Source organism: Oncorhynchus keta, unplaced genomic scaffold (genome assembly GCF_023373465.1).
Source record: "Oncorhynchus keta strain PuntledgeMale-10-30-2019 unplaced genomic scaffold, Oket_V2 Un_contig_18072_pilon_pilon, whole genome shotgun sequence".
Taxonomy (NCBI): Eukaryota; Metazoa; Chordata; class Actinopteri; order Salmoniformes; family Salmonidae; genus Oncorhynchus; species Oncorhynchus keta.
In genome coordinates, this window is record NW_026280726.1 from 81,947 (window position 1) to 100,897 (window position 18,951).

At 42.3% G+C, this 18,951-nt stretch overlaps 1 protein-coding gene across 2 annotated transcripts in view; it reads right to left on the bottom strand.

Annotated features, from left to right (window-relative positions):
* The window catches only part of LOC118382092 (protein Jumonji-like), a 68,426-nt gene that overhangs the window by 26,239 nt on the left and 23,236 nt on the right, over nt 1-18,951 (bottom strand). For both annotated transcript variants that reach the window (XM_052503842.1, XM_052503843.1), the window contains exons 3-10: nt 17,249-18,479; nt 14,146-14,273; nt 13,361-13,762; nt 9,435-9,527; nt 5,404-5,522; nt 5,138-5,208; nt 4,564-4,678; nt 2,406-2,511 (exon numbers count right to left, since the gene is read on the bottom strand). In XM_052503842.1, the coding sequence (XP_052359802.1) occupies nt 2,406-2,511; nt 4,564-4,678; nt 5,138-5,208; nt 5,404-5,522; nt 9,435-9,527; nt 13,361-13,762; nt 14,146-14,273; nt 17,249-18,479 (2,265 nt within the window). The remainder of the gene's footprint in view (nt 1-2,405; nt 2,512-4,563; nt 4,679-5,137; nt 5,209-5,403; nt 5,523-9,434; nt 9,528-13,360; nt 13,763-14,145; nt 14,274-17,248; nt 18,480-18,951) is intronic.

Genomic DNA, 18,951 nt, shown 5'->3' on the forward strand with positions numbered 1-18,951 from the left:
TCCATGTTTATACTGTAGGGGGGACAGTGTTTCTGTAGTCCATGTTTATACTGTATGTGTGGACAATGTTTCTGTAGTCCATGTTTATACTGTATGTGTGGACAGTGTTTCTGTAGTCCATGTTTATACTGTATGTGTGGACAGTGTTTCTGTAGTCCATGTTTATACTGTAGGGGGGGGGACAGTGTTTCTGTAGTCCATGTTTATACTGTATGTGTGGACAGTGTTTCTGTAGTCCATGTTTATTTATAGTGTTTCTGTAGTATGGGGGACAGTGTTTCTGTAGTCCATGTTTATACTGTATGTGTGGACAGTGTTTCTGTAGTCCATGTTTATACTGTATGTGTGGACAGTGTTTCTGTAGTCCATGTTTATACTGTATGTGTGGACAGTGTTTCTGTAGTCCATGTTTATACTGTATGTGTGGACAGTGTTTCTGTAGTCCATGTTTATACTGTATGTGTGGACAGTGTTTCTGTAGTCCATGTTTATACTCTGGGGACAGTGTTTCTGTAGTCCATGTTTATACTGTATGTGTGGACAGTGTTTCTGTAGTCCATGTTTATACTGTATGTGTGGACAGTGTTTCTGTAGTCCATGTTTATACTGTATGTGTGGACAGTGTATCTGTAGTCCATGTTTATACTGTATGTGTGGACAGTGTTTCTGTAGTCCATGTTTTATACTGTATGTGTGGACAGTGTTTCTGTAGTCCATGTTTATACTGTATGTGTGGACAGTGTTTCTGTAGTCCATGTTTATACTGTATGTGTGGACAGTGTTTCTGTAGTCCATGTTTATACTGTATGTGTGGACAGTGTTTCTGTAGTCCATGTTTATACTGTATGGGGGACAGTGTTTCTGTAGTCCATGTTTATACTGTATGTGTGGACAGTGTTTCTGTAGTCCATGTTTATACTGTATGTGTGGACAGTGTATCTGTAGTCCATGTTTATACTGTATGTGTGGACAGTGTTTCTGTAGTCCATGTTTATACTGTATGTGTGGACAGTGTTTCTGTAGTCCATGTTTATACTGTATGGGGGACAGTGTTTCTGTAGTCCATGTTTATACTGTATGTGTGGACAGTGTTTCTGTAGTCCATGTTTATACTGTATGTGTGGACAGTGTTTCTGTAGTCCATGTTTATACTGTATGTGTGGACAGTGTTTCTGTAGTCCATGTTTATACTGTATGTGTGGACAGTGTTTCTGTAGTCCATGTTTATACTGTTTATGTGTGGACAGTGTTTCTGTAGTCCATGTTTATACTGTATGTGTGGACAGTGTTTCTGTAGTCCATGTTTATACTGTATGTGTGGACAGTGTTTCTGTAGTCCATGTTTATACTGTATGTGTGGACAGTGTTTCTGTAGTCCATGTTTATACTGTATGTGTGGACAGTGTTTCTGTAGTCCATGTTTATACTGTATGTGTGGACAGTGTTTCTGTAGTCCATGTTTATACTGTATGTGTGGACAGTGTTTCTGTAGTCCATGTTTATACTGTATGTGTGGACAGTGTTTCTGTAGTCCATGTTTATACTGTATGTGTGGACAGTGTTTCTGTAGTCCATGTTTATACTGTATGTGTGGACAGTGTTTCTGTAGTCCATGTTTATACTGTATGTGTGGACAGTGTTTCTGTAGTCCATGTTTATACTGTATGTGTGGACAGTGTTTCTGTAGTCCATGTCCATGTTTATACTGTAGTGTTTCTGTGGACATGTGTTTCTGTAGTCCATGTTTATACTGTATGTGTGGACAGTGTTTTAGTCCATGTTTATACTGTATGTGTGGACAGTGTTTCTGTAGTCCATGTTTATACTGTATGTGTGGACAGTGTTTCTGTAGTCCATGTTTATACTGTATGTGTGGACAGTGTTTCTGTAGTCCATGTTTATACTGTATGTGTGGACAGTGTTTCTGTAGTCCATGTTTATACTGTATGTGTGGACAGTGTTTCTGTAGTCCATGTTTATACTGTATGTGTGGACAGTGTTTCTGTAGTCCATGTTTATACTGTATGTGTGGACAGTGTTTCTGTAGTCCATGTTTATACTGTATGTGTGGACAGTGTTTCTGTAGTCCATGTTTATACTGTATGTGTGGACAGTGTTTCTGTAGTCCATGTTTATACTGTATGTGTGGACAGTGTTTCTGTAGTCCATGTTTATACTGTATGTGTGGACAGTGTTTCTGTAGTCCATGTTTATACTGTATGTGTGGACAGTGTTTCTGTAGTCCATGTTTATACTGTATGTGTGGACAGTGTTTCTGTAGTCCATGTTTATACTGTATGTGTAGACAGTGTTTCTGTAGTCCATGTTTATACTGTATGTGTGGACAGTGTTTCTGTAGTCCATGTTTATACTGTATGTGTGGACAGTGTATCCTGCAGTCACACCATGATGTTGTTCTCCAACATCTCCAGTCCTGGGGTTCCATTAGCCTGCAGTAGTGTGTGAACCACCTTGTCCAGCTTCACCTTCTCCTCAGCAGGAATACAGTACCTGAACACCGGGTTACATGGGTTATTGGGATCTAATTGTGTATCACTATATGATAACATGTTGGAGTTAGTGGACACATGTCATAGCACTAGTAAATAAAACATATCCTTGTCTGGCAATGAAACTTTCATTTTTATTGTGGTTTTATAGGATTTTATTTGAGCTCAATTACATTAAGGGGAATTTTATAAGGGGAAAGATTTACTTTCGGAATTTTCTAAATATTTTCAATATTATTCATTTCCATGTTGGCTCTAATGCCATTGTCTGGAGAAAAGGATCCCAATTTCAAATTCTCCAAAAAAGTGTAATTATATATATATTTTTAACTGGCAATAATTAATATTAACTGAAAAGGGATCTTGTGTAGTGATTTGCAATAGCCCTTATCTCGAAACTGTGATTCCTAAAAGATGTGTCTGGAGATTTGGTCAACTCAAATCAGGAATGAGCAGGGTGAGCTCTACCATAATGACCTCTTATTCATCTTCTCATTACATGTAGTGCAACAAGACCACTTATGGTCTAGAAAGTTCTCTACTATCTGATATGTTTTAAACAAACAATATAGAAATCACCACGGTAACGTCAACGTCAAATCACCACGGTAAAAAAAACATATATTTTTGTCTAACGTCAACTCCGTCAGAGTGCTGAAAGAATAATTTAATATATTTTACAAATGTAAAATACGTTGAGGCAAAAATGTCTGTTTTGAGTATCTGTTGTCAACTCCGTCACTGATGGCTAAACCCTTATGAACTTTTTTATTTTTTTATTTATTGTTATAAAAAAACATTTGAATCAATCTTCTGCAACACATGGTTAAACTATTGACATATTTGCTGTGATAGAGCTAAGGGATCATGTTTCCTTTAGAAATGTTGTTTTATAACAAAACGCTAATAAATGTTTTTCTGAATCTAGAAAAACATATCAAAACGCTAAATGTTTTATGTTCTGAATCTAGAAAAACATACCAAAACGCTAATAAATGTTTTATGTTCTGAATCTAGAAAAACATATCAAAACGCTAAATGTTTTATGTTCTGAATCTAGAAAAACATACCAAAACACAATGTTTTATGTTCTGAATCTAGAAAAACTTGCTAAAACGCTAAATGTTAATGTTCTGAATCTAGAAAAACATACCAAAACACTAAATGTTAATGTTCTGAATCTAGAAAAACATACCAAAACGCTAAATGTTTTATGTTCTGAATCTGGAAAAAACATGCCAAAACGCAAAATGTTAATGTTCTGAATATAGAAAAACATGTCAAAATGCTAATAAATTTTTATGTTCTGAATCTAGAAAAGCGTGCCAAAATGCTAACAAAATTAGCCCTGGAGCATTATATAGTGTTATAAAAATGCTTTATAAAAATACGTTTGGAGATTTGTATTTCATATTTGAATAATGTAATGATAGAATTAAAACAAACAAGGTCTTCAAACACTTGGACAATAAATGTACAAATTAAATGCATTTTATGGTGTCTGACTGAGTTGACATAAATCCACTTAGTTGTAATTTCTGAGAAAAACATTTCTGAATTAGGAGGTTGTTCCTTTACATGGTGTGATATATATATTATTTGGTCTAACAGATATTAAGACAAATATTTGTGGAAGAAAAGTTTATATTGTACAGTCTTTCAAGAATTCCTGGCACCTCGGGGGTTTGTGGTATATTGGCCATATACCACACCCCCTTGTGCCTTATTGCTTAAATATATACCATTTAGCAGATTTATCCAATAAAGACTTAGTCATACTGCATACATTTTACGTATGGATGGCCCAGAGAATCAAACCCACTATCCTGGTGTTGCGAGCGCCATGCTCTACCTACTGAGCCATACAGTGTTTCCTTCATACTGTACTGACCACGCTCAGGGAGTTCTATTAAATCAATCTCCACCAGTTCTATTTGATCAGGCTTGACTAACTGACGCTGAGCTCGTTCTCCATTGGTTGTGGCAGGCGGTGAACCTGAGTGACCGTAGGATTAAACTGGGAGAGGGCAGTGAGCAGTGAACCACTACTTACCAAATGCAATCAGCACCAGTGTGTAAGTAATCAATGTATGGAAGGCGGTGATGGTCTCGCGACCAGCATGAGGTAGAGAAGACCATGCCGATGTTCAGCCAAGGAATGGTCACTCCTGTACAACCACAAAGGAAGACATAGTAGACTGTCAAGCTTTTCTAGTCAGTTCAAGTTCACTTAATTCATAGCAGAATGCTATTGAATTGTGTCACCAAAAATGAGGATATACTGTATAAAACAACAAAAACTACTGCAACATACATTCAAGGAACGGCAGCGTAGCCTAGTGGTTAGAGTGTTGGACTAGTAACCGGAAGGTTGCGAGTTCAAACCCCCGAGCTGACAAGGTACAAATCTGTCGTTCTGCCCCTGAACAGGCAGTTAACCCACTGTCATTGAAAATAAGAATGTGTTCTTAACTGACTTGCCTGGTTAAATAAAGGTTAAAAGAAAAAAAAACTGTTGTAGTTAAGCTGATGGGAGTCCTTCAGTTCACTCTGCAGCAACTGTATATTACAGTACAATGTACTGTCATCCTGTGTAACAGGAGAGGGTCATAGGTATAGATGATTACCTGGCACAGCACCAAGATGGCGTAGGATGGATCCTGAATTATTGGGAAGGATTGTAAGGTTCCATCCATGTCTTGAGTGGAGACAAGAGAACAGAACACATATTTTATGCATGTCCTTATAGGGTTGTAAAATTCCCCTAACTTTCCAAAAAATTCCCCGGTTCTCCAGAAATCCCAGTTGGAAGATTCCTGGATTCAGGAGGGTATAAGCAGGAAATTCTAAATCCTCCATTTAATGTGATTGGATAATGCCGTTAGGCCCTCACTTTGAAAAGGTCTCAGACTTTCCAACTGGGAAGCCACTCCCATGAGTTTTAGTGTCCACTTTCCCACAGTGCACGGCAACATGACATTCCCTCTGCTCCACGATGTTCCAGTACTCCTGCTGCAATCACAGACAGAAACATTATTGCATTAAAAAGTAGTGACAGTAGATCACACAGTGGGATGGCTGGCAAGAAAGACAAAAGGAGAGAAGAAATGTGTCAATGACCTGATCAGTCATCTCCATACTACTTACGGTCCCAGTGAATTATACTACTTACGTTCCCAGTGAATTATACTACTTATGGTCCCAGTGAATGATCCTACTTACGTTCCCAGTGAATTATACTACTTATGGTCCCAGTGAATTATCCTACTTATGGTCCCAGTGAATTATCCTACTTATGGTTCCAGTGAATTATACTACTTATTGTCCCAGTGAATTATCCTACTTATGGTCCCAGTGAATTATACTACTTATGGTCCCAGTGAATTATACTACTTATGGTCCCAGTGAATTATCCTACTTATGGTCCCAGTGAATTATACTACTTATGGTCCCAGTGAATTATCCTACTTATGGTCCCAGTGAATTATACTACTTATGGTCCCAGTGAATTATCCTACTTATGGTCCCAGTGAATTATACTACTTATGGTCCCAGTGAATTATACTACTTATGGTCCCAGTGAATTATCCTACTTATGGTCCCAGTGAATTATACTACTTACGTTCCCAGTGAATTATACTACTTATGGTCCCAGTGAATTATCCTACTTATGGTCCCAGTGAATTATACTACTTACGGTCCCAGTGAATTATACTACTTATGGTCCCAGTGAATTATCCTACTTATGGTCCCAGTGAATTATACTACTTATGGTCCCAGGGAATTATACTACTTATGGTCCCAGGGAATTATCCTACTTATGGTCCCAGTGAATTATACTACTTATGGTCCGGTCCCAGTGAATTATCCTACTTATGGTCCCAGTGAATTATACTACTTATGGTCCCAGGGAATTATACTACTTATGGTCCCAGGGAATTATTCTACTTATGTTCCCAGTGAATTATACTACTTATGGTCCGGTCCCAGTGAATTATCCTACTTATGGTCCCAGTGAATTATACTACTTATGGTCCCAGTGAATTATCCTACTTATGGTCCCAGTGAATTATACTACTTATGGTCCCAGTGAATTATACTACTTATGGTCCCAGTGAATTATACTACTTATGGTCCCAGGGAATTATACTACTTATGGTCCCAGGGAATTATTCTACTTATGTTCCCAGTGAATTATACTACTTATGGTCCGGTCCCAGTGAATTATCCTACTTATGGTCCCAGTGAATTATACTACTTATGGTCCCAGTGAATTATCCTACTTATGGTCCCAGTGAATTATACTACTTATAGTCCCAGTGAATTATACTACTTATGGTCCCAGTGAATTATACTACTTATGGTCCCAGTGAATTATACTACTTATGGTCCCAGTGAATTATACTACTTACGGTCCCAGTGAATTATACTACTTATGGTCCCAGTGAATTATCCTACTTATGGTCCCAGGATATTATACTACTTATGGTCCCAGTGAATTATACTACTTATGGTCCCAGTGAATTTTCCTACTTATGGTCCCAGGATATTATACTACTTATGGTCCCAGTGAACTATACTACTTATGGTCCCAGTGAATTATACTACTTATGGTCCCAGTGAATTATCCTACTTATGGTCCCAGGATATTATACTACTTATGGTCCCAGTGAACTATACAACTTATGGTCCCAGTGAATTATACTACTTATGGTCCCAGTGAATTATACTACTTATGGTCCCAGTGAATTATACTACTTATTGTCCCAGTGAATTATACTACTTATGGTCCCAGTGAATTATACTACTTATGGTCCCAGTGAATTATACTACTTATGGTCCCAGTGAATTATACTACTTATGGTCCCAGTGAATTATCCTACTTATGGTCCCAGGATATTATACTACTTATGGTCCCAGTGAACTATACTACTTATGGTCCCAGTGAATTATACTACTTACGTTCCCAGTGAATTATACTACTTATGGTCCCAGTGAATTATCCTACTTATGGTCCCAGTGAATTATACTACTTATGGTCCCAGTGAATTATACTACTTATGGTCCCAGTGAATTATCCTACTTATGGTCCCAGTGAATTATACTACTTATGGTCCCAGGGAATTATACTACTTATGGTCCCAGGGAATTATCCTACTTATGGTCCCAGTGAATTATACTACTTATGGTCCGGTCCCAGTGAATTATCCTACTTATGGTCCCAGTGAATTATACTACTTATGGTCCCAGGGAATTATACTACTTATGGTCCCAGTGAATTATACTACTTATGGTCCCAGTGAATTATACTACTTATGGTCCCAGTGAATTATACTACTTATGGTCCCAGGGAATTATACTACTTATGGTCCCAGGGAATTATTCTACTTATGTTCCCAGTGAATTATACTACTTATGGTCCGGTCCCAGTGAATTATCCTACTTATGGTCCCAGTGAATTATACTACTTATGGTCCCAGTGAATTATCCTACTTATGGTCCCAGTGAATTATACTACTTATAGTCCCAGTGAATTATACTACTTATGGTCCCAGTGAATTATACTACTTATGGTCCCAGTGAATTATACTACTTATGGTCCCAGTGAATTATACTACTTACGGTCCCAGTGAATTATACTACTTATGGTCCCAGTGAATTATCCTACTTATGGTCCCAGGATATTATACTACTTATGGTCCCAGTGAATTATACTACTTATGGTCCCAGTGAATTATCCTACTTATGGTCCCAGGATATTATACTACTTATGGTCCCAGTGAACTATACTACTTATGGTCCCAGTGAATTATACTACTTATGGTCCCAGTGAATTATACTACTTATGGTCCCAGTGAATTATACTACTTATTGTCCCAGTGAATTATACTACTTATGGTCCCAGTGAATTATACTACTTATGGTCCCAGTGAATTATCCTACTTATGGTCCCAGTTAATTATACTACTTACGGTCCCAGTGAACTATACTACTTATGGTCCCAGTGAATTATACTACTTATGGTCCCAGTGAATTATACTACTTATGGTCCCAGTGAATTATACTACTTATGGTCCCAGTGAATTATCCTACTTAGGGTCCCAGTGAATTATACTACTTACGGTCCCAGTGAATTACACTACTTATGGTCCCAGTGAATTATACTACTTATGGTCCCAGTGAATTATCCTACTTATGGTCCCAGTGAATTATCCTACTTATGGTCCCAGTGAATTATACTACTTATGGTCCCAGTGAATTATACTACTTATGGTCCCAGTGAATTATCCTACTTATGGTCCCAGTGAATTATCCTACTTATTGTCCCAGTGAATTATCCTACTTATGGTCCCAATGAATTATACTACTTATGGTCCCAGTGAATTATACTACTTATGGTCCCAGTGAATTATCCTACTTATGGTCCCAGTGAACTATACTACTTATGGTCCCAATGAATTATACTACTTATGGTCCGGTCCCAGTGAATTATACTACTTATGGTCCCAATGAATTATACTACTTATGGTCCCAGTGAATTATCCTACTTATGGTCCCAGTGAATTATACTACTTATGGTCCCAGTGAATTATACTACTTATGGTCCCAGTGAATTATCCTACTTATGGTCCCAGTGAATTATCCTACTTATGGTCCCAGTGAATTATACTACTTATTCATTATGATTATATGGTTGCGTCACAAAAAGCAAGGCCCTGACCAAAAGTAGGGCACTAAGGGCCAATTCAGACTTGAAATAAGTAGACTTAACATGGATTTATGTCTATAAAATATGGACAAGTACATTTTTATTTACATTTTTTTAAGTCTATGTTAAGTCAACTTCTCTGAAACCTGAATAGGGCCTTAAGTAGTGCAACCTACGTAGCGGGTATATAACAGTTTGGGATATGTAGACCTTACCTCCACCTCAGCCGTCCCAGGCTCCTTATTGAAACACATGTTCATAGTATTCCTGGCTGTCCTGTAGAACGTAGTGAGAGAAACCGACTTCCCCTGTCATAAAGAAACACAAAGAGAGGGCTAAGACCTTACGGTCCCTTTTAAGCTCCCTGATACACAGTCAATGTAAAGATTATCACAGCAAATCATCAACACAAAGAGTGTACGAGCTTATGGACTGAGGTGTTTTGATATCCTGCCAATCGACTGGCTCAGAAGCACAACCAAAGAGACTAGTAAGACCATACAGGAAGTAGTCTTTTAGGTCCCTTGATACACTGTCTCCGTCCCTAACGACATCCTACTTTTGAACAGGCTCTGGTCAAAAGTAGTGCGTCAGAAAAGGGAATAGGAATGTGATTTGGGAGAGTTAGTTGAACAGCCAGACAAAAATGATACATGTGGATGTCACTGTTCTGCATGACATCATCTTCCTTCCTCTCCCCGCTGCTGCAGCATCAGCACATTCTGAAGGGGAGTCTTCCATCCAGACGCTTTTCTCAGGTTGCCTCCCAAATGGCACCCTATTCCCTTATATAGAGTACTACTTTCGATCGGAGCCCTAAGGGCCCTGGTTAAAAGTAGTGCACTAGACAGGGAATTGGGCACCATTTGGGACATAGGCTCAGATACACGATGGACAGCCGGGCAGGGACAGAGACAGAGAGCCTGTATGAATGTGCCAGGAAAATCCCTGGTTGGTTGGACTACAGTCAGTCACTGTAAGCTTTCCCACATGTGTGGAGGAGATTGCTGTATTTCTTATTATGGCCCAATATATTGATTTCATATGGGTCCAGCTATGCTGGCATTCACAGACAGAATAGTCCCTACGAGCCAGGTTTAAAAAGTAGGAAGTCAAACTGAGAGATGAAACGCTAGAAGTAACTGATACTACAGAAGAACTAGCTGATACTACAGGAGAACTAACTGATATTACAGGAGAACTAACTGATAATACAGGAGAACTAGCTGATACTACAGGAGAACTAGCTGATACTACAGGAGAACTAACTGATACTACAGGAGAACTAACTGATACTACAGGAGAACAAACTGATGCTACAGGAGAACTAACTGATACTACAGGAGAACTAACTGATACTACAAGAGAACTAACTGATACTACAAGATAACTAACTGATACTACAGGAGAACTAGCTGATACTACAGGAGAACTAACTGATACTACAGGAGAACTGGAACTGACACTACAGGAGAACTAACTGATACTACAGGAGAACTAGCTGATACTACAGGAGAACAAACTGATACTACAGGAGAACAAACTGATACTACAGGAGAACTAGCTGATACTACAGGAGAACTAACTGATACTACAGGAGAACTAACTGATACTACAGGAGAACTAGCTGATACTACAGGAGAACTAACTGATATTACAGGAGAACTAACTGATACTACAGGAGAACTAACTGATACTACAGGAGAACTAGCTGATACTACAGAAGAACTAACTGATACTACAGGAGAACTAGCTGATACTACAGGAGAACTAACTGATATTACAGGAGAACTAACTGATACTACAGGAGAACTGGAACTGACACTACGGGAGAACTAGCTGATACTACAGGAGAACTAACTGATACTACAAGAGAACTAACTGATACTACAGGAGAACTAACTGATACTACAGGAGAACTGGAACTGACACTACAGGAGAACTAACTGATACTACAGGAGAACTAACTGATACTACAGGAGAACTGAAACTGACACTACAGGAGAACTAACTGATACTACAGGAGAACTAACTGATACTACAGGAGAACTAGCTGATACTACAGGAGAACTAACTGATACTACAGGAGAACTAACTGATACTACAGGAGAACTAACTGATACTACAGGAGAACTAGCTGATACTACAGGAGAACTAACTGATACTACAGGAGAACTAACTGATACTACAGGAGAACTAACTGATACTACAGGAGAACTAACTGATACTACAGGAGAACTAACTGATACTACAGGAGAACTAGCTGATACTACAGGAGAACTAACTGATACTACAGGAGAACTAACTGATACTACAGGAGAACTAACTGATACTACAGGAGAACTAACTGATACTACAGGAGAACTGGAACTGACACTACAGGAGAACTAACTGATACTACAGGAGAACTAGCTGATACTACAGGAGAACTAGCTGATACTACAGGAGAACTAACTGATATTACAGGAGAACTAACTGATACTACAGGAGAACTGGAACTGACACTACAGGAGAACTAGCTGATACTACAGGAGAACTAACTGATACTACAAGAGAACTAACTGATACTACAGGAGAACTGGAACTGACACTACGGGAGAACTAGCTGATACTACAGGAGAACTAACTGATACTACAAGAGAACTAACTGATACTACAGGAGAACTAGCTGATACTACAGGAGAACTAACTGATACTACAGGAGAACTGGAACTGACACTACAGGAGAACTAACTGATACTACAGGAGAACTAACTGATACTACAGGAGAACTAACTGATACTACAGGAGAACAAACTGATACTACAGGAGAACAAACTGATACTACAGGAGAACTAGCTGATACTACAGGAGAACTAACTGATACTACAGGAGAACTAACTGATACTACAGGAGAACTGAAACTGACACTACAGGAGAACTAGCTGATACTACAGGAGAACTAACTGATACTACAGGAGAACTGGAACTAACACTACTGATAAGAGAAGTGTGAGCAACAGAAGATCATCATGGAGCATCAAGACATAAATACTGGCAGTGATAAGTTGACATGAGGTGACGTGATGTCAAAATGAGGTGTGTGTGTGTGTCTGATCGGGTGTGTCTGATCGTGTGTGTGTGTGTCTGATCGTGTGTGTGTGTCTGATCGTGTGTGTGTCTGATCGTGTGTGTGTCTGATCGTGTGTGTGTGTCTGATCGTGTGTGTGCGTGTGTGTCTGATCGTGTGTGTCTGATCGTGCGTGTCTGATCGTGTGTGTGTCTGATCGTGTGTGTCTGATCGTGTGTGTGTGTGTGTGTGTGTGTGTGTGTGTGTGTGTGTGTGTGTGTGTGTGTGTGTGTGTGTGTGGGGAAGTGAGTGTGTGAGAGAGTGAGTGTGTGTGACAGATGGGGAACATCTGTAAGGGGATTTTACAGGCAGCAGACACCCATGGTGAGGGAAAGGAGAGGAACGAAGTAGCAGTGTAGTGTAGTAGTGTCTGATCGTGTGTGTGTCTGATCGTGTGTATGTCTGATCGTGTGTGTCTGATCGTGTGTGTGCGTGTGTGTCTGATCGTGTGTGTGTCTGATCGTGTGTGTGTCTGATCGTGTGTGTGTCTGATCGTGTGTGTCTGATCGTGTGTGTGTCTGATGTGTGTATGTCTGATCGTGTGTGTCTGATCGTGTGTGTGCGTGTGTGTCTGATCGTGTGTGTGTCTGATCGTGTGTGTGTCTGATCGTGTGTGTGTCTGATCGTGTGTGTGTCTGATCGTGTGTGTCTGATCGTGTGTGTCTGATCGTGTGTGTGGCCTCTGTGCTTGCAGATGTGCAATGACCTATATTCGATGTGAGCGCAACTGAACCAGGGATATTGTAGTTCTGCCTCCAGGCACTAACAGCTATACACACTGTATTGACAGTGCTGCACTGTATTCAATCTGCCCACACACAGCTACCACAGAACTCATTAACCAATAGACTTAACCAATCGAATATTTACAGCAAGCATTGTGCATGTTGTAGTGCCTCCACTATGCTTGGGTAATTATTTTGGTCCAGAAAAACTGTCTGTTGTATCACATTTGTTGTGCCAAATGTGTTGTACATCAGTTGTTCAACCTGAGTGTGAACAGGGCCAGAGAAAGGGGCTAACATGACCTACCCTGTATATACACTTGTGCTGGTCGCTAAGAAACTCTTTCTCCTCCTCTGCTCCTCCTCTTCCTCCTTTCTTCTCCTGAGAGAACAGTCTCCTCCTGCTGGACCTCAGCCACATGTCCTTCTCCTGTTTCTTCCCCTCTTTCGCTCCTTCCTCCAGGTTCCTGGGCAGGCCGTTCCTCCGGATCACCCCGTTTACCAGGCCGTTCTTGGGCTCACAGCGGGGCAGCTGGAGCAGGCTCTGTTGGGAGTAATCTGAGTGGCCCTCCAGGGGCCCTCGCTTCTTCTCCAGCTTCCCCTTCTCCTCCAGCACCTCCCTCTCCAGGCGGATGCGCTCAGCGGGGTCCAGGGAGTCGTAGGACAGTAGGTACTGACAATAGGCCTCCTGCAGCTTGGCCAGACGATCCTGTGGTCGGGTGGTAGGATATTATTATGTTGCAGTTGACAGTTGACAGGGAGGGCAGTGTTAACATCAAATGTCAAAGTGCTATACTTAGCTATGCAGCTAGCTGGGCTGGCTGTTGGTTTTCATCAGAAGTCAATCTCAAATACAAAAGTAGGATAAAAACAAAATGACCCACTTCAGTGTAGATGTAAAACACTACAAGACACGGATGCCGGAAGGAATAGTTTGTTACAGAACAGCATCATGGTCAACACAAGAGCCTGAGTACCGAATGGCCCCCTATTCCCTATATAGTAGGCCAGAGCCTTATGGACCCTGGTCAAAAGCAGTCTACTATATAGAGGACGGGGTGCCATGTATGCAGCCTTGAAGCAGTACCGTACCTGTGCAGTCTTGGGGATACGGAGCTGGTCGGCTAGCTTATTCCATTTCTTCATGTCGCTGACCTGCTGCATGCCGCCCATGTCGTTGATGAGCTGAAAGAACCGGGCCAGGTCCAACTCACATCCGCCTGGCAGGGAGGGAGGGAGGGGGAGTGGGAGGAAGAGGAGGGAGTGGAGGAGAGAGAGAGAGGGAGGATAGGGGGGAGGGAGGGGGAGGATATGGAGAAAGAGGAGGGAGTGAAGGAGAGGGAGGAAGAGGAGGGAGTGAAGGAGGGAGGGAGGTTGGAAGGGAGTGAAAGAGGGTGAGGGAGGATAAGGAGGAAGAGGAGGGAGTGGAGGAGAGAGCGATAGGGAGGATGGGAGAGGGAGGATATGGAGGAAGAGGAGGGAGTGAAGGAGGGAGGGAGGTTGGAAGGGAGTGAAAGAGGGTGAGGGAGGATAAGGAGGAAGAGGAGGGAGTGGAGGAGAGAGAGATAGGGAGGATAGGGAGGGAGGGGGAGAGGGAGGATATAGAGGAAGAGGAGGGAGTGAAGGAGGGAGGGAGTGAAAGAGGGGTGAGGGAGGGAGGGAGGGAGTGAAGAAGGGTGAGAGGGATAGGGAGGGAGTGAAGGAGGAAGAGAGGGAGGGAGGAGGTTGGGAGGGAGTGAAGGAGAGAGAGATAGGGAGGGGGGGAGAGGGAGGATATGGAGGAAGAGGAGGGAGTGAAGGAGGGAGGGAGGTTGGAAGGGAGTGAAAGAGGGTGAGGGAGGATAAGGAGGAAGAGGAGGGAGTGGAGGAGAGAGAGATAGGGAGGATAGGGAGGGAGGGGGAGAGGGAGGATATGGAGGAAGAGGAGGGAGTGAAGGAGGGAGGGAGTGAAAGAGGGTGAGAGGGAGGGAGGGAGGATAGGGAGGGAGTGAAAGAGGGAGGGAGGGAGTGAAGAAGGGTGAGAGGGATAGGGAGGGAGTGAAGGAGGAAGAGAGGGAGGGAGGAGGTTGGGAGGGAGTGAAGGAGGAAGAGAGGGAGGGAGGAGGTTGGGAGGGAGTGAAGGAGGGAGCGAGGGAGGGAGGATAAGGAGGAAGAGAAGGGAATGAAGGAGGGCGAGACAGAACACAGAACAAGGAGATTAAAACAATGTTCTTTAATCCTGGTTCTGTGAAACCACATGAACACAGGTTAAAATGGATATACTGTATGCATCTGGGAGGATATAGAGGACCAACGGGCTGATAAACATGGATTCTGAAAAGGCAGCAACATTCTCTACATTTACAATAAGCTTTCAAACAAATTACAGCCAAATGTTCTAGTTGAGAGGCTGTGGATGTTTGATGAATGAATGACTTGGCTCTGTTAGCCATGACAGCCTGGTTTAGACAGCCATGATCCTGTTTGAGGTTGAAGCCCACTCTGACAAAGCAGAGGCCTGTAGGTATTGGAGCCTGAGAGAGAGAATGTCTGTGTCCCAAATGGCACCCTATTCCCTATATAACTAATATGGGCCCTGGTCATGCACTATATAGGGAATAGTGTGCCATTTGAGATGCAGACAGAGTGTAATATCTCTGCTACTTCGTTCCTCTCCTTTCCCTCACCATGGGTGTCTGCTGCCTGTAAAATCCCCTTACAGACGTTCCCCATCTGTCACACACACTCACTCTCTCACACACTCACTTCCCCACACACACACACACACACACACACACACACACACACACACACACACACACACACACACACACACACACACTCACTCACTCACTCACTCACTCACTCACTCACTCACTCACTCACTCACTCACTCACTCACTCACTCACTCACTCACTCACTGCTACTGGTCTGGGGGTTGTCAGTGTGTGTATGTGACTGTATGTGACTGTGTGTGAGCTACATTAGTCGTGTGTGTGGTCGGGGATCCTGACAACCCCCATCTCTCCCAGTGTAATCTCATCAAAGCTGCCACCTGGCAGAGGAACTGTAATCCTTCCTCACTAGGTAAGGTCAGAATCAAGGTCTCACTTACAAACACACTAAGAGCAATCAGCAGCAGACAATGGGCAGGATGAGAGGTGGTTCAGAGGTCAGGATGAGAGGTGGTTCAGAGGTCAAAATGAGAGGTGGTTCAGAGGACAGGATGAGGGGGTCTGAGGTAATTTGGGAGAAGCCATTTAACTATAGTATAGTTCCCTCAGAAGGAAACCTTTAGCAGCACACTGAATTAACAAGAGGAAACGTCAAACTGTACAACCTGATAGATAGCCACTCTATGTAGAGTTGACATATGTGTTAGAATAACATGAAACCGTACTATAATATCATGAAACTGTACTAGAAAAACATGAAACTGTACTAGAATAACATGAAACTGTACTAGAATAACATGAAACTGTACTAGAATAAGATGAAACTGTACTAGAATAAGATGAAGCTGCACTAGAATAAGATGAAGCTGTACTAGAATAACATGAAACTGTACTAGAATAACATGAAACTGTACTAGAATAACATGAAACTGTACTAGAATAACATGAAACTGTACTAGAATAAGATTAAACTGTACTAGAATAAGATTAAACTGTACTAGAATAACATGAAACTGTACTAGAATAACATGAAACTGTACTAGAATAACATGAAACTGTACTAGAATAACATGAAACTGTACTAGAATAACATGAAACTGTACTAGAATAAGATTAAACTGTACTAGAATAAGATGAAACGGTACTAGAATAACATGAAACTGTACTAGAATAAGATTAAACTGTACTAGAATAACATGAAACTGTACTAGAATAAGATGAAACTGTACTAGAATAACATGAAACTGTACTAGAATAACATGAAACTGTACTAGAATAACATGAAACTGTACTAGAATAACATGAAACTGTACTAGAATAACAGGATGTGGAGGAACGATTTGTAGCTCCCTAAATGTCTTTGACATTAAACCTTAGTGACAGTCTTAGTCCCAAATGAAACCCTTTTCCCTATTTAGTGCATTACTTTTGACCAGGGTCCATAGGGCCCCCATAGGGCTCTGGTCAAAAGTAGTGTACTATGTAGCAAATACGGTGCCAGTTGGGATGCACCCTAAGTATCAGTTCTACAGAAATGTACCTATGAGCGGGGGGTCCTCCATGGAGATGCCCTGGGCCTGGAGGTGTTTCCTGATGCAGGCCAGCCGGAGTACATTGGGCCCCCAGCGCCGACCCAGCTTATGGATGTGCTGCACCTGGGTCACAAACCTCATGTCCTCTTTCAGCTTGCACTCTGGCCTCCAGTCCTGAGGAGGAGCCACCCTGCACAGCCCATAGCTCTCTGCCTGCCCGCGCACCGCTTCCACATACACCAGGGGGTCGTGGAACTCCTCCAGACTGGGCCTGAACACTGGCACCTCGGTTAGGGGAGGGGGAGGGGGCGGTGCTGCACCTCTCTTCTCCCCACTCTCCCGCTGCCTCTCTGCTGCTTTAGGCTCTGCTGCTGGTTTAGCTGGGCTGCTGGTGCCTGGTTTCACCTTGGCTGCTGAGCTAGTGGAAGTGGAGGTGGAAGTGTTCTTGGAAGTGCCCTGGAAAGTTTTCTTAGAAGTAGTGTTCTTAGCTGGTGGTGTAGTATTAGCAGTAGTAGTAGTATTAGCAGTAGGGGGTATGGGCTGTGCTTGTCGGGTCAACATCAGCTTGCCAGCGGAGGCTCGTTTGGGTCTTTGCTCCGACGAGGAAGGTCGGGATGACGTGACCTTACCAAGATGGCCGCCGGACCCCGCCACAGCCTTCTCCTGGACATTGACCTTCCTGCTGCTTCGCGTCTCTGGGGCATTAACCTGCAGTCTAACCTTTTTGACCTCTGGCGAAGACTCCAGTGTCTCTGTTGGACTCTCCTCAGCCGGGAGCCCCAGACGTCTCTTGGAGTGTCTGACGCCCTCACGCCCCTGCAGGACCTGCTTACCGCCACATCGGCGTGGGTGAAGCTTCCCGTTGGCTCGTTGTAGGCAACACCTGCCGGCTGCCTTGTTGGATTGTACCTTCTGTTTGTTGGGAGTCTTTGCATCGCCACTTGAGAGTTTTCCTGAGTTGGAGTGTGGTGGGCGTGGGTGGCGGCGGGCACTGCCACTGGCAGAGCGCCGTTGGTTCTTCAGGGGTTGGCGAGCTTTGGAGGAGGCTCTTTTGCCCACGGTGAGTTTGGCCTCTTTGAGAAGTCTGGCTTTGGTGTAGCGGACGTGGCCCCTGGGAAGCGCTGTGGCTCCGGACTTCACAGTTCTGGACAGCAGTGGTCGGGAGGCCGGGGGCTTTTTGGCACAGGAGTTGCGTACGGTAGCTGACGATACCCGCGACAGCCTGTTCACTGTTGAAACCTGCAATAGACACAAGGATGTTTATCAAAAGTTGTTTATCAAAAGCACTTTTTTGGAAATATCATTTATACCTAGCTCCATCATCATTTATACCTAGCTCCATCATCATTTGTACCTAGCTACATCATCATTTATACGTAGCTCCATCATCATTTATACCGAGCTACATCATCATTTATACCGAGCTACATCATCATTTATACCGAGCTACATCATCATTTATACCTAGCTCCATCATCATTTATACCGAGCTACATCATCATTTATACGTAGCTCCATCATCATTTATACCGAGCTACATCATCATTTATACGTAGCTCCATCATCATTTATACCTAGCTCCATCATCATTTATACCGAGCTACATCATCATTTATACGTAGCTCCATCATCATTTATACCGAGCTACATCATCATTTATACGTAGCTCCATCATCATTTATACCTAGCTACATCATCATTTATACCTAGC